Source organism: Equus quagga, chromosome 3 (assembly GCF_021613505.1).
Source record: "Equus quagga isolate Etosha38 chromosome 3, UCLA_HA_Equagga_1.0, whole genome shotgun sequence".
Taxonomy (NCBI): Eukaryota; Metazoa; Chordata; class Mammalia; order Perissodactyla; family Equidae; genus Equus; species Equus quagga.
In genome coordinates this window covers 57265886-57283325 of record NC_060269.1, presented here as the reverse complement: position 1 = coordinate 57283325, position 17440 = coordinate 57265886, and the positions used below count along the sequence as shown (strand labels likewise).

The following is a 17440-nucleotide window of genomic DNA, read 5'->3' as shown; positions in this document are numbered from 1 at the left end:
TTCTATGGGTGAGTTCTAGTATTCAATAGACAAGAGTCAAAACAGTTAAATAACACTTTCTTGGACACATATAATTAGTTTTCCTAAGAAATTGACTTACAAAATTTCTTTTTACGATTTAAATTTTAGAATTGTAGTTCACTAGATCTCCTTATTTTTATATCTTCATGATATAACTGGAAAAGAAGGGAACCAGAAGGATTATTGTCATCAGAAGGAAAAGAAATAACTGAATAGATCATGCTACAGCTGATTTGGTAAACCTGGTTTCAACTTTAATAATCTTAATACATGGTGAGAGGCATGAAGAAAGTTAGAATTCCCACTTAATGAAGTGGGTAAATAGAAATTCAAAACGACAAATTGACTTATGCAGCACTACAGTGCAAGCCATGGATGTCAACTTTTCCAGAACTATTATTCAACATAATTTCTAGAAGGCAGGAATGTTTAGACTGTAAGGCACTAAAAAATTTTAAAAAATGAGAAATTTCTCAAAAAATTGGGAAGCTGATGTTTCTCCTCAAATGCAAAGCGGATATTACGCACTATTCATTTAGGAAGGAGACTTCCCTTTCCTCTCGATAGATGTTCCTATGTAGAGGGACAACAATTAGATTAATACTCCTAGTCTCTCTCCATCTTCTCATGCATTCTTTCCAGGAGAAAGTAAGACACACAATTGATGAGTTTGAGTTATGGAGCTTCCCACGCTTGGCTCAGCTCCTCCTTCATTTTTCTGCTTTGGGATCTGCTTGTCTTCAGAGAGCAGACAACTAACTGTCCTTCATGCCTTACGTTATATAATCATCCCTGTGTTGTCCAGCAATGTCTATGAAGGCTAGATGCACCTCATTCTGGAGTTCAGTATTGGGAATCACACGTGGCCCACATCCAAACTATGTCCACCAATATAATCTTATCAATAAAAAGAGTAATATTTTAATTCCAAACCATTTCTGGGACTATCTCTCATTTGGCCCTGAAGTTGTACAGGGAGCAAAGTTGTGATGTATTAATCTGACATGACTGCAACACTGCTGGAAGCAATTATATAATCCAAGAGGCTGTAAAACGCTCCTCCTATATTTTCTCAAGAGATATCATAGACTTTTCTCTCAATCTTCAATATCTTATTTATTGTCAAAGTTGTGAAGCTAAAACTATCCTTATCTTGGAAATATAATGAAATGTAAGGAAAAAGCTAAGTGAAAAGGAAAATCCACAATTCAGAGTAGAGTTATTTTAATTGAAAAATATGCCAGCTACTCACTTACCTTCTAAATGCATCTTAATGTTAACATGCATGAGTATATATCTGTGTAAATGTGTATTCTATTACAGCAAAAAAAATGAACCCGTATCAATGATGCATTTACCTGAATCCTCTGCAAAGCATACTTCAGCTCTCCTATTATACATGACTTATATGTCCTAATCTCATGCATTTCTTCTTTTCATAGATGCAACTTCAACTTACACATGAATTGTACCATTTTGGGGGAGTATTTGTGGTAACTGCTGATGAATTTGTTTTTATTTGGGAGTAATACTTGCTCAAATATTTTTCAATCTCATCTTGCTAACAATATATTCATTCATAAGTTTATCAGTTTCTTTTCTATGCAGGCCATCCATCCTTCCATGGTTTTCTATTTCCATATTTTATATGTATTCTGTATTCTACATATATGTTTCATATTTCCTATTTTGAACTGGAAGTCAAAATAAGATGTCCTATAGCATACAAAGATGTGGCATCCAAAACGGGTAACTGAATACAAAGAAAATGCACAATCAATATGCAGGTGGGGAAAAATTGAAGTGTGGTGAAATGAAGCCAGGCCAGCAAGATATCCACTGACTGGACATTTTTCATGCAGAAGCTTTCTGAGTAAAATTCTTATCAACACTGCATTAAATAAAATATAAAGATAATATGTTCTAAGGACAGTTCTCAGGTTATACCCAGGTACTATGGATTCGGACACAATTAGGCAACAACTGAAGAAGGGAGTATTTAAAGTACACAGATATGTCTTCAAAAAAGTAAAACATAAATGAAAAAGCTTGGAAATTATTCTTAGGATATAAGCAAGAATGATTAAATTATTCCACATATGTCAATTGACTTTCCTTTATCTATGGCTCCTACTTAATGGGAATCTATTACTGACTCCACAAAATAATAAAGCCAAAAGAAAGCAGTTCATTTTTATGCTAGTGAAGAAGAAGGGAGTAGGACAAGTAAAAGAAACATGCTTTCTGAGTTGAGATTTCTGAAATAATTCCTGTTCTGAAAATTCTTCACAGTGAACTAAAATGTGCACTAAGCACATCAAAACACCTAGAACCATGACTTTTTTTGACTACGTGTGAGAATATGAATGGGTAGAGAGCACTTGCATACTCAGAGAGAGTGATCAGAAGAGACTGCAGAAGAGTAGAGGAAGAACTATGCTTCTGTGTTTTGTAATAAAGATCGAGTTAAGCAAAATTGCAAGACAGTATTCCCCAATATTTTCCATAACAAAATCTCAGAGCAAAGAAATATAAACTCTTCTCTCCTATCATTCTGAGCCTGTAGTTTGAATTAGCTGACTGCAAATGCAAGGTTTCTTAGAACTCTTATGTCTGATTATCAAAGTCACACCGATTTTGCATTCTCATCTATAGATTCTGTCAAAATAAACAAGCTATGGTCAATGATCTGCAGCCTAGTTCAACTGATAACACTGGAGTGTGTGTCGAGTTGCTTTTATACTTTCAAGGACCACTTACACAGAACTTCATACTCTTGTAGTTACCTGTGTGTGCATTTTGAGAAGCACAAATGAGGTCAAAAGCACAGGACTTTTAAACAGTGGGATCCTTGTAAGACTTTCTTGGGCTCTTGGTTCCCCTCAGGTAGGACCTCGACAACATCAGAGGCAACAATGGATCTCTGTTCCTGCAACTCTGAGAGTCAGACACTAGACCAACCAGGGTAATCTACCATTCCTGGTTGTCTCACACTTAGCACTTTGCTGTCATGCGCCTCCAACCCTTGTTAAGGTTTTGTCATTTTTGGTATCATTTTACTACGCAACTGTTTGTCTTACTAGTTATCAAGCCTCAGTAAACAAGTAAGAACATGATCACAGACCATATTTTAGCCACATTTTTCTTTCCTAACATTTAAAATAATGCCCTCTCAGTCTGTAAACTCAGTAACTCTAATAAAAATTTCAAAATATTTTTCTTTCCATTCTTCCACTTTCTTTTCCATTATTGCCTAAGAACATCTTTTTTCAAAAGGAGGTAGTTACACTAAAAATACGCTGTCTGAGAAGAATGGGAACATCAGCCTTCTTTTGACTTCAGTGAGTTTCTACACCATTTCCATCTGTAATTATTTCCGCTTGAATACACATTAAAAGATTGGACGTGTGGGGGTGGGGGAGGAGGTGGATGGAAATGATTCTCTGAGCACATTTATTATGCCAACAGTGCAATTTAATGCATCTTTGATGGTGTGCAATTAAGTATTAAAATTTCTCATAACTAAAAATGTTCTCGGTCAGTGGGAGTTACTGTAGATAATTTCAGGTAACTTGGGAATAATTTGGCTAGCTAGAAGGCCTAGACCAATACATAAAGCATTCAGTTTAGGGAAAAATTGATTTGTTCTTCACATTAATCCTCTGCTTAACTATATTGGGAAATGCAAATTCACATAAAACCTGAGGAGGAAGCAATAATTCTTTTATATTTTAAAATAACGTTATAAATACACAATATGGCAACTAAAGAATGGTCCCCCAAACTGCAATTTACTGACTTTTTTCCTAAAGGGTTAATTATTTTTGCACAAAATTAAGAGTTTTATTTACTGTACATTACTGGTTTAATTTAGATTCCTAGTCCTAATTTCAACAGTTGCCCTTATTTTATTTTCTTTCTCTCACACAATTGTTTCCAAAGGGAGATTGAGGTGGGGGGAGCGGTGAACATATTAGTATAGTTGGATAGATTATCAAATATCCATGACAATTCCACAACTTTAAATTCTGATCACATTCTCTGTTCTTGACATACTTTGTGCATTGCATATGCTAACAAGCAGACCATAACAAACTAGAAAAAAAGTACATGAAGCAATGTTAGGAGTAGATAGAGGTGGACATAGAGAAGATGAATTGCAGGTAAATATATGCAATATTATCCTTATTTCCATTTATACTATACTATGTGGGTATGATTCAGTAAAAACTGAACTCACTGGTAATTGACAAGCCACAAGCAATTCATGAAGTGTCAGAACTTGAGCAACCAACCATTGCCTTTGGATTATGGCTGCATTCATTTCAGGCATTCTTTATGGAAGATGTAAAAACAAGGGCACTGAATATGACTGGTGTGAGAATGAGGTCGATAGAAGGTATAAATATATATGGAGACAGTTCTGACAGCACTAACCCTCAGAAAAAAATGTTTGCTTCACAATCTACACGATCAAAAGTAAAAGCATGGATATGAAAAGATTTCATTTTAAATGGAGATAATACAGTCAACTCAATAATGAAAATGTGTATTAAGTTTTAGAGAGTTGGTAGCTATTCTTTTGGAATTTTTAAAGTTATTCTAATTTAAATCAAACATATGTAAAATTATGAAATATAAAAGGTTCTAATGAAATTATTAGAACAAAATTTTTAGTTACGTGTCTCACTGTGATACACATTAAACATAATAAAACAAAACAGACAAACAAAAGAAAACCACACTGCACAAGGAGCTTGCGGGTACTCACTTAGCATGGCGAATATCTGGCAGGGACCTCTCTAGAGCAATATTGTTGCTGACAAAAATGTTGAAACCATTTTCCCTATAAGCTGAGTCATCGTGGTCCTCTTCAGTGAGGGGGTAAGGTTTCCCATGTTCACCTTTCCCTGGCAGGAGAAAAAAATGGGATTATCAACTGTATTAAAACCAGTTCATCTGGTAGATAATAAGTCTTAAAGATCTTTCTCTTTAGTTACCTGTTACTATACTCCACAGAAGACTTACTGGTAAGACTTTATTATATCATATTATATTATTTTATTTAAGATTCATGATAAAAAGCAAACAACATAGAAGTAGAAAGTGTAATCTCACCTTCCAGAAAGAACCATTATTAAGATTTTAGGTCTGTGTTTCCTAGTATTTGTATGCAGGTTTTAATACACATAGTGTTTTATAATATGATTTTATCCTACATAATAGTATAAACAGCCATCTTTTCATTTACATCCAACAGTTGATACTATTTCATTGAATCCCAATTTACACCATTCCACTGATGATATACTTTTATTTCTAATTTTCCCTATTATAAACAATGTTGAAATGAACATCTTTGCTTATATATTCCTAGTTATGTATTTTTGGAAGTGGGAGGATAATTCCTACAAATGGAAATGCTAGAACATCTTCAGAGTAAGTATGATAGTTTTCATACATCCTCAGAACCATTGGATAATATGTTAAAATTTACTGGGGAAATATATGTTACTCATACTTTAATTTGCCTTCTCTTGATTACTAATGAAATTAACAACTTCATATATATTTATCATTTGTATTTTCTATCTTGTGGAGTGATGGTTCAGAGTTTTTAACAAAAAGAATTTGTGTTTTTTTCCCAAAAAATTTACAAGGCATGCCCCAGTGGCCTAGTGGTTAAGTTTGGTGCACTCTGCTTTGGTGGCCTGGGTTTGGTGCCCAGATGCACACCTACACCACTTGTCTGTCAGCAGCCATGCTCTGGCAGCAGCTCACATACAAAATAGAGGAAAATTGGCAATAGATGTTACCTCAGGATGAATCTTCCTCAGCAAAAATGAGGAAGATTGGCAGTAGATGTTAGCTGAGGGCAAGTCTTCTTCAGCAAAAAAAAAAAAAAAAAAATATATATATATATATAATATATATACTATGTTTATTGAAGCTTTGTTAATTACATATGTTGTAACTATTTTTTAAGTTTATTTTATTTAGATCTAATTTAAGACAGTTATGCATGCAAGGAGTTTGGAAATTGTCACTCCCTCCTAACAACAAGTAAAAAACTGAACAGACTCAAAAATCAACAACTCTGCCTAGATTTGTAAGAGGGAAAATTACACAGAGCAAACTGCTGTCCCCAAGATTGGAGAGACAGACAGGCGAATATAGGGAGTTGAGGCTTACCAGAGCAGAGACTCACAAGTGGCAATCACCTGGGAACTAGTCCCGGGATAGGGAAAACTGAATGGGATTTGACAAATGGCTGGAAGCTCAGTACAGACAAGCCCGAGATTTAAAAACTCTGGGTGTCCCCAGTCAAAGGGACGCTCCAGTAATTTTGTGAGATTTACCTTCAGGAGCTCAATCAGTTTCTCAGAGGAAATAATGGAGAAAAATCCTCTCGTGCTTCCAGCAGGGAGAGGAGAAAGGAACCATTTTCAAATACATCAGAGCATACCATTCTTTTTAACAAGGTTTCAGGGGAAACTAGTTAACCAGATCCTCACCTGCTGGAATGTTGTCAGAGCCTAACTGACCTGATATCCAACTCCAGCCCACTCTAGCCATCCTGTCCAACCAAATAAGGGAGAAAAAAACCTCAGAAAGTGTTGTGAAGTTCATAGTCCAGAGGTCTAGGCTCACTGAAAGATGGAGACCTAATCGTAAGACTGTGGAACACTTCTCCCTGATGCCTCAGCACCGTATTATGAAAGGCCTATTTACAGCAGTTCGTTTTACCCAGTACATCGTGTCCAGTTATCAATAAAAAATTACAAGGCATAGCAAAAGGCAAAAACACTATTTGAAGAGACAGAGAGCAAGCATAAGAACCAGACATGTCAAGGATGTTGGAATTATCTGACAGGGAATTTAAAAGAACTATGATTAGGGGCTGGACCCATGGTGCAGTGGTTAAGTTTTCACATTCCACTTTGGAGGCCCAGGTTCGTAAGTTCAGACCTATGCCACTTGTCAGCCGTGCTGTGACGGCAACCCACATATAAAGTGGAGAAAGATCAGCATAGGTGTTAGCTCAGAGCTAATCTTCCTCAGTAAAACAAAACAGAACACAAAAGCTATGATTAATATGCTAAGTGTTCTCATGGATAAAGTAAACAGCATGAAAGAACAGATGGGCATTGTAAACAAGAGAGATGGAAATTCTAAGAAGGAATAAAAAATAAATGTCATCAATAAAAAATGTTGTAACAAAAACGAAGAATGCCTTTAATGGATTTACTAGTAGACTAGACACAGCTGAGGAAAGAATCTCTGAGCTTGAGGATATGTTAATAGAAGCCTCCAAAACCAAAAAGAAAACAGAACAAAGACCAAAAAAAGCAGAATGGAACATCCAAGGACCATAGGACAACTACTGTAGAGAATCAGAATTGGTCACGCCAAAATGTGTCTCTTTGGCTTTATCATTTTTAGGAACAAAAGACTTTGAAAGAAACTTTGACCTTCCCCCTAACTGCCCAAAAGAATTTTAGATAGAAGGCCTCTTCCAGGTAAGAGCTAATACTGTAAGATAAATATAGTATAATGTAAAATATGTGTAACAGACAAAAAGTCACCAGAAAGCTCATTTTTATCAAATTTCTGTCTCTTGGGTCACATTGTGTATAGATGGTCCAATAAAACTTATTTATCAAACATTTGCATTTCCATTTCTGTGTAAATTGCCTTGCTCCCCTTTGAAGCCCCAAACCACTACCCCCAACATCCTCCTTTGTCTTTAGCTGAAGACGGTCTTTAAGGTGGTGGCTTTGGCCATTATGGTGAGTTACTCACTTTTCCTGGCTTTCTCCCATGTATACATGTTATTAAACTTTACTGTATCTTCTCCTGTTATTCTGTCTCATGTTAATTTAATTCTTAGACCAGCTGGAAGGACTTAGAGGGTAGAGGAATTGTCTTCCTCCCCTACACTACAAAAGGTGTAACATACACATAATGGGAATAACAGAACACATAATGGGAATGGGAAGAAAGAAAGAAAGGAACAGAAATATTGGAAACAACAGTGACTGAGAATTTCCTCAAATTAATGTCAGACATCAAACCACAGATCCAAGAAACTTAGAGAACACCGTGCAGGATAAATACCCTCCAAAAGCCCCCAAACCTGCACTTTGGCATATTATTTTCAAATTACAGAAAATCAAAGATAAAGAAAAAATCCTGAAATAAACCAGAGGAAAAGACAGCCTACCTATGGAAGAATAAAGATAAGAATTATGTCTAACCTCTTAAAACCATGCAAGCAAGATGAGATGAAGTGAAGTATTTAATGACTTAAGATAAAAAACCCACCAACCTAGAATTCTGTACCCTGTGAAATTTTCTTCAAAAGTAAAGGAGAAATAAAGACTTTCTCAGAAAAAAAATTGAGGGAATTCGTTGCCTCTAGACCTGCCTTACAAGACATGTTAAAAGAAGTACTTTAGAGAGAAGGACAATGATATACGTCAGAAACTTGGATCTACATAAAGAAAGAAAAAGCATCAAAGAAGGAATGAGGGAAGGTAAAATAAAAACTAAAACTTTTTATTTTTCTTATTTCTTATAAGCTTGTTCAAAACATACCAACAGTGTATTAAACTATGTATGCTTATGTATATATATCATATATATATATAAGTACATTTATGTATATTATATAAAAGTGAAATGAATGGCAACAATAATACAAGGGATGGGAAGAAGGAATTAGGACTATTCTGTTATTATAAGTTACTCACACTATCTGTGAAGTGGTGTAATGTTATTTGAAAGTGGACTTGGATAAGTGGTAAATGTATATTGCAAATTCTAAGGCAACCCCTAAAAAAATTTAAAAAGATGTACAATGGATATGCTAAGAAAGGAGAGAAAATGGAACCACATAAAATGTTCATTTAAAACTACAAAAGAGGGGCCAGCCTGGTGGCACAGTGGTTAAATTCACACACTCAGCTCTGGTGGCCCAGAATTTGCTGGTTTGGATCCTGGGCGCAGACCCACACACCATTCATCAAGCCACACTCTGACAGTGTCCTACATACAAAATAGAGGAAGACTGGTACAGATTTTAGCTAAGCAACAATCTTCCTCACCAAAAAAAAAAAAAAAACCCACACAAGACAGGAAAGAAGTGGAAGACAAAAATGGAACAAGGACAACAAAGAGAAAACAGTAATAATTATGGTAGATATTAGTCCAACTATATCAATAATCACTTTGAACATCATCGGTCTAAATGTGGCAATTAAAACAGATTGTCAGGTTGGATCAAAATAAATATAATTTAAGATTTTTTTCCATCCAGATGATTTTATTTTTCCTTTCATAGTTTCTTATTTACATGCTATCTCTATAAATAAGTCCCTTCTTGTTCCAATGTTATTCTTAAAATTCATTCATGAAATCAGTTTTACTAACATTTTATTTTTGTTCTATCCATGACAATTTTTGAACCATCTGTAACTTGTTTTTGTATGAGCAAGGAGGAACGTATCACATTTATTTTTCCAAAAATGGTTAAATAGTTGGAGGAATGGCATTTAATGAACAAATTGTCATTTCCTGTCCTGCTTTACTATACTACATACAAAATTTTGCACATTTTCTTGTGCATATGTTGGAATTTCCATAATGTTCCTCTTTTCTGTCAATTCTGACATTGGAACCCTGTGGTAGTAACACATTTTAATGTGTGGCAGAGCCATTTCTCATTCACATATTCTTTTTCAGACTAATATCACATGTTTAGTTTTTCTATGTGAACTTTAGACATTTTACTATTTAATAAGAATGGCCATTTTGGATTTTGTTTTGAGATTATATTGAATTTATTAGTTCATCCTTGGAGAAGTGCTATTTTTATATATCTTAACAATTTTTCAAGGCTTATTCCGTTGGATCTCGGTGGAATTTCACACAATTTTGTTTACTTTAGTCCTATACATTTTTTGTTAAATTTTTCTAGGGGTGTGTTTTTCTTAGCTGTACTATAAGTAGTATCCTTTCTTCTATTATGTGTTTTAAGTGGTCCACGCTTAAGCTATTTATTTTTGTACATTTTTTTTTAACCAGTCCCCTATTGAACTCATTTTTTTTTCTAGAAAATGTATGTATTTATCTCAGGTGCTTTCAAGACACATGTTATCTTATTTCAAATAATAATGTTTATTCTTCCCTCTTTTTCTTTTCTTCATGAGTGCCTCTTGCCAGATGTCCTTGCTTCATTCTATAGTTAACAATACATAACTTTGGTGTCAACAGGCATTTACTCAGTAATGACTTTAACGCGATTGCTGCTAAACATTATTGCAAATTTACTGAGTACTGGATATGTTTCTGAGTGTGTGTGTGTGTAAGACTGCATGTGTTTCTAACCTATCATGTTAAGAAAGAATTTTTCTAGTGACTTGTAACTAATGGTTGTTTTTCATGAATAGAGTATTACAGTTTACCAAATTCTTTTTCAAAATTTTTAGCGATATTTATATTTTTCAATTTATTAACCTTTGATTTTGTAACATATTATTTATTTTTAATCACTTAAATTCATTTTGTTTTGTTAGAAAATGTGGCTTCTATATTAGTAATTCCTCAAATAAAAGTGAAAGCATCTTATGTTTAGCTTCTGGCCTCTGCCCTAATGACATTAACCTGAGTAGAGACAACAGCCAAGATCAAACAGCTGGGGATTGATAGAAATTATATGCTCAAGAAGCAGATAGAAAAGCTCTCCAATTTTAAGGGAGAGAAACAAAAATTTTCATGTGTTTCACTTTGAGCATCAAAGAAAGAAAATATTGGATTTTGCCTATCTTCCTGTTTTGATTTGTTAGGAGAAAATACCACTGCCATTTTTCAACCTAAATGGAAGATAAAGGTAAGTGAGAAATTTCATCTGTATAACAGCTAATTATTGAGCATCCATTATGTACAAAGTACTATTTTAATTCATTTTATGTACATTTTTTGATTCAACACTATGAAGTTAACAGTGTTCTATCCATGTTACATGGATAAGGAGAGACTGACATTTTCAAGAAGCATTTCCACAATTTGCAATTAGCCATCAAACCAGGGGATACTTTTAAAAGATCTCAATCTCTCTCTCATGAGTGACCAAACTAGCTAAGAAGGTCTTTTGACCTTATATATTCTCTAGTGTGAACTGGATTATAAGTCCTATTTAATAAGGAAATCATAGTGCATGGTAGTCTTTAATAAGTTTTTATTTTTAAATCTATATGCCCTAAGTGAAATATATGGTCAGCTCTGGTGGTCTAGTGGTTAAGATTCAGTGCTCTCACTGCTGAGGCCCAGGTTCATTTCCCAGTCAGGGAACCACACCACCTGTCTGTTAGTTGTCATACTGTGGCAGCTGTATGTTCTTGTGATGCTGAAAGCTATGCCACCAGCATTTAAAATGCCAGCAGGATCACCCATGGTGGACAGTTTCCAGTGCAGCTTCCAGACTAAGACAAAGTGGGAAGAAAGACCTGGCCACCGAAATCCAAAAGAGCTGGCCATGAAAAACCTATGAATAGCAGTGGAGAACTGTCTGATACAGTGCTGGAAGGTGGGAGGATGGCACAAAAAGACCGAGCAGGGTTCCGCTCTGCTGTACACAGGGTCCCTAGGAGTCAGAATCGACTCAATGGCACTAACAACAAGTGAAATATATACACACAGATTCTTTTCAATAATTTTAGTAAAGATATATTTAATGATGAGCTTTTAGATTCAGCCAGTTTTAAGACTACAAATATAATATTTTAAAGCTAAACATTCATTAAAACACCTGTCAATCAAAGGGAAATCCATTTCCTTTGTACAACAATTGAGTCTTCACATTGATAAATCTCCTGAGATAAGGCTTTTCAAATCAATGTGCAATTCTCTAATGTTATAAAACAAACATTGTGAGTCACCCGTGATGGCATACTAGAAATTTCTTCATTGTTGTTGTGAGAATAGGTTTTAAAATTTTATGTTCTTGTGCACAGAGCCAGCAGCTTTTACTGCAAATGCTGCCAGCTCATCTTAAGTTTTAATATGTAGAGCTTCAGGGTCTATCATATCTCATGTGGTTTGCCATTTCTTTTGTAAAGCAACAGAACAAAACAAAGCGAGAGATTCCAAACAAGCAAAAAAATATACATATATGTTGAACAATGATATTACTCAAAGGTATTTAGAGTGATTATTAGTCTACAGATTTACCTATTTAATAATTTAAAAATTCTAATATACCTTCCTATTATCAATTGCAAATTCAAGTCAGAATCCTTTACTTTAAATATAAGGAATTGTGTGCTATCTGCTATGTGTGAAATAGTATCAAAGGTATGAGCAAGATATTTTAAAGAATCAAAATGTAAAAATAAATACCATATCTAAATGTATATGTATTAAGCAGAAAAATTAAAGGCGTATGGTAGAATTTATTCAAGGCATATTGTAGAAATTAACATGGAAATTAGGCTAATTTTCTCATAGTGCACCTGGTATCTATCTTCCAGATAAAATGAGACTTTATTTAGTCTGGTAGTCTTACAGATTGGTATGACTATCAATTTATTTTAATGTTTATTGATTATCTACTATATGTACCACTGGGTAGGGAAAGTGAAAATGTGTATACCATGACTCCAGGCCTGAAAAAACTAGAAATATATTCCATTAGGAAGATATGGGGTGCTGTAAACTAAATGCTTGTGTCCCTGCAAGATTCGTATGTTGGAATCCCAACTCCCAATGTCAAAGGCATTTGGACTTTGGGAGGTGATTAGGCCATGATGGGTTAGACTCATGAATGGGAATTAGTGCCATTATAAAAGAGACCCCAGAGATCCTTGCACCATGTGATGAAACAAGGAGAAGGTGGTCATCTATGAACTAGGAAGTGAGCCTCACCAGTCACGAAATCTGCTGATGCCTTGATCTTGGACTTTCCAGCCTCCAGAACTGTGAGAAAAAAATTTCTGTTGTTTATAAGCCACCTAGTTTATAGTGTTTTGTTACAGCAGCCCAAATGGGCTAAAACATAGGCCAAATCTATAACACAGTTATTGTCAAAAGGAAACATGGTATTTGTGGAAGCAAATGAACTGGACAGAAACCTCTATAAGAGTTTCAAAATTGTGGCAAACAGAGGTATTTTGTATGGCTTGGAAACTCAAACTAGAAAAATTGAGTTTTCAGCTCAAGATTGAGGAGAGTGGGGATATACCTTGTTTTAAAAGATCTAAGGAAGAAGTGATGTCAGTATCATGGTGGAGTGAGTTGTTCCCTTTGTCTCTCCCCTCTAAGTTACAAGCAGTCAGACATCCATTGATCAAAAAAGGACTCCCTGCATGGCATGCCAGAATGCCCAAGAGATCCATGCATCTAAACATCTGAAGGTGGGTTGACTGGACCTCTGGGAGACAGTGGAACTAGAGGAGCAGCATCTCCCCATCTCCTAGCAGCCACAATCCAAAACGCAGATCCTCACACAGGCAGCACACAGCAATGAACAGAGGCTGCAGGGACAGATATGGCACCCACAGCTTAGCCCCTGCTCCTAAACCAGCACTGGTGGGTGGCACACATGTCCTGAAGACTCAGGACACAGAGAAGAGCCAGTGACCGAGTCCTCTTCCCCTCACCTTGCAGTGGCACCAGTCTTTCCAGCAGTGGGAAGAGTTTCCAAAAATGAGGATTTTCTCAGCTGAGGGGAGGCACCCTGATCTGAGGTTTCAGGGCAGACCAGCACACTCTAGAGACCAGAAGCTGCTAGGACACTCATTCATGGCTTAACCCCTAACCAACCCCACCACCCTCCTGGCCCCAAGTGGGGTGGAAGGCACTCTAGTCCTGAGGATTCAGGACAGAGTGGAGCCAGTGACCCAGCCCCTTCCCCCTCACCCCAGCAGTGACACTGGTCTTTCCAGTAGTGAGAACAGTAGCCAAAATTCAAATTCTCCCAGCTTAGGATGGGTGCCCTGACCTAAGGTTTTGAAGTTCACCAGCACACACCAGTGATCAAAGGCTGCATGAACAGCAATGATATTCACTTGTGGCTTAGCCTCTGCCCACCCCTGACCCAGTGGTTGTGGGTGGCACTTGTGACCTGAGGCTTTAGGAACCACAGAAGAATCTGCAACCCAGCCCCCAGAGGTGGCACACCTGACACCAGCTATTATAGCAGCAGGGTCTACATACAAGAACATGGGCCCCAGCAGCAACAGTGACACCAATAAATCCAGCACCCACAGCATCACTGCTGCCAGCATGCCCAGACATCCTGGGAGCGGCAGCACAGGTGGGGCATAGGGCAGCAGCACCCAAGCCTGTGAAGAGACCACAAAGAGTCAATAGAGCAACATGAGACTCAGTTGACCCTGGAAGCAGCAGAACCGCTCATAGCCTGGTGACCCTGATGGTGACACCTGACACTGCAGTGACATTGTAAGCAGCAAGGCACCAGCAACCTCAGAGGCACAAACAGCACAAGGAAAATACTGACAATGCCTCTAGCAGAGGCAGTGGAGGGTGGAAAGTGCAGGCTCTCAAATGCAACAGAAGCAGCTCAGTACCAAAGTAACTAAAGCCTTACCCAAATAAGAAAGGTGTTTACTACCACAAATGCACCAGCAGACAATCATTTCATCAAGTACCACGAAGAACTACTGTAACACAGCACAACACAAAGAGAATGGCAAGCCCTGAGAAATAAAACTTGAAGTCACAAAAGATTACAATCAAACTGACAAATAATTCAAAATAACTGTCATGAAGAAACTCAATGAGGTACAACAAAATTCAGAAAGACAGTTCAAGATGAACTCACAAATAAATTGATGAACAGAAGGAGTACTTTACCAAAGAGAGTAACACTCTAAAAAAACAAACACACAGACAGTTTGGAGAGGAAGAACACAATTAATGAGATGAAAAATAAAGTAGAGAGCATTGAAAATAGAGCTGACCATACGAAAGAGGGAATTAGTGAGCTCAAAGATAAAAATTTAGAAATGATTCAGGTGGAAGAGGAGAGACAATAAAGATTTTTTAAAATATGAACATATCATATGAGAAATATGTGACTCAATTAGAAAAATCAACATAAGGATAATAGGTATCCCAGAAGGAGAAGAGAGGGAGAAAGGAGCAGAGAGCTTATTCAAAGAAATAGCTGAGAACTTCCCAAACCTGGGAAAAGAACTGGATACACAAGTAAATGAAGCTAATAAAACTCCTAATTATCTCATTACAAAAAGACCTTCTTCAAGGCATATTATATTAAAACTATCAAAAGTGAATGATAAAGAAAGAATATTAAGGGTGGCTAGAGAGAAGAAAATAACTTACAAAAGAACGCTCATCAGGCTATCAGAGCATTTCTCAGCAGAAACTCTACAAGCTAGGAGAGAGTGGAATGATATATTCCAAATATTGAAAGACAAAAACTCTCAGACAAGATTACTCTGTCCAGCAAAGTTATCATTCAGATACGAAGCAGAAATAAAAGCTTTTCCAGATAAACAAAAGCTGAGGGAATTCATCATCACTAGACCCACCTTACAAGAAATGTTGAAAGGAACTCTCTGACATGAAAACAAAAAGGTAAAGCTTTACAAAGCTTTGTGCAAGGTGATAAATACACAGAATAATAAAATTGCAAATTTATATCAGAATAGATTAGCAAACACTTAATTATAACATAAAGGCAAAAGTGAAAGAAAGCATCAAAAATACTACAACCATTTCAATTTGATCACAAAATCACAACATAAAAAAGACAACTTGTGACAACAAGAACATAGAAGGGGGAGAGACAGTGGATGGAACCTGCATAGGCTAGTGTTCCTATGAAAAAAGATTATTTCATATATACAGATATTTTATACAAACCTCATGGTAATCACAAAACAAAAAATAACAGCAGAGTCACAAATCATATATAAAGAGAAAACTCAAGAAGAACATCACAGAAATTCACCAAACTGAAATGGCAGACAGAAATATAAGGAAAAAGAAACAATGAAAAAATAGAACAACCAGAAAACAAAAAATAAAATGGCAGTATTAAGCCCTCATATATCAATAATCACTCTAAATATAAATGGATTGAATTCACCAATCAAAAGACACGGAGTGGCTGGATAGGTTAAAAAATAAGACCCAATAATATGCTGCCTCTGGGAAACACACCTTGGCTCTAAAGACAAACACAGGCTCAGAGTGAAAGGATGGAAGATGACACACCAAGAAAATGGCAACTAAAAGGAAGTGAATGTAACCATACTTATGACAAAACAGACTTCAAGCCAAAAAAGATATTAAGAGATAAAGATGGACATTATATAATAATAAAAGGGACATTCCACCCCAAAGACATAACATTTATTGATATATATGCACCTAACATAGAAGCAGCAAAGTACTTAAAGCAACTATTAACCAACCTAAAAGGAGAAATTGAAAGTAACACAATAATAGTACAAGACTTGAACACCCCATTTTCATCAATGAATGGATCATACAGACAGAAAGTCAACAGGGAAACAGTGGCCTTAAATGAAACACTAGACTAGATGGACTTAATAGATATATATATATAGAACATTCCATCCGAAAGTAGTAGAATGCATATTCTTCTCAAGTGCACACAGAACATTCTCAAATATAGATGATATGCTGGGAAACAAAACAAGCCTCAGTAAATTTAAGAAGATTGAAATCATATCAAGCATTTTTTATGACCATAATGCTATGAAACTAGAATCAACTAGAAGAAGAAAGCTGGAAAAGTCAAAAATATGTGGAGACAAAACAACATGCTACTGACCAACTACTGGACCAAGGAAGAAATCAAAGGAAAAATCCACAAATGCCTAGAGACAAATGAAAATGAAAACACATCATACCAAGACTTATGGGATGCAGCAAAATTATTACTAAGAGGGAAGTTTATAGCAATATAGGCCTACCTCAAAAAAACAAGAAAAATCTCAAGTAAACAATCTAACACTATACCTAAAAGAAATAGAAAAAGAAAAATCAAAGAACAAAGTTAGTAGAAGGAAGAAAATAATAAAAATCAGAGCAGAAATAAATAAAATAGAGACCGAAAAAAACAATAGAAAGGATGAAAGAAACTAAGAGGTGAGTCTTATAAAGACAAACAAAATTGACAAATCCTTACCCAAACTCACTAAGAAAAAAAGAGAAGTCTCAAATAAATAAAATTGGAAACAAAAAAGGAGAAATTACAATGGATACCACAGAAATACAAAAATTATAAAAGAATACTATGAAAAGTTATACACAAAAAAATTGGATAATCTACAAGAAATGGACAAATTCTTAGAATTATACAATCTTCTAAAACTGAATCAAGAAGAAATAGACAAACATAATAGTC

At 35.8% G+C, this 17440-nt stretch overlaps 1 protein-coding gene across 1 annotated transcript in view; it reads right to left on the bottom strand.

Moving 5' to 3' along the window:
• GALNTL6 (polypeptide N-acetylgalactosaminyltransferase like 6) overlaps nucleotides 1-17440 on the bottom strand; it is a 1100859-nt gene that overhangs the window by 651900 nt on the left and 431519 nt on the right. Inside the window, exon 3 of the mRNA XM_046656926.1 lies at nucleotides 4793-4931. Coding sequence (XP_046512882.1) covers nucleotides 4793-4931 — 139 coding nt within the window. The remainder of the gene's footprint in view (nucleotides 1-4792; nucleotides 4932-17440) is intronic.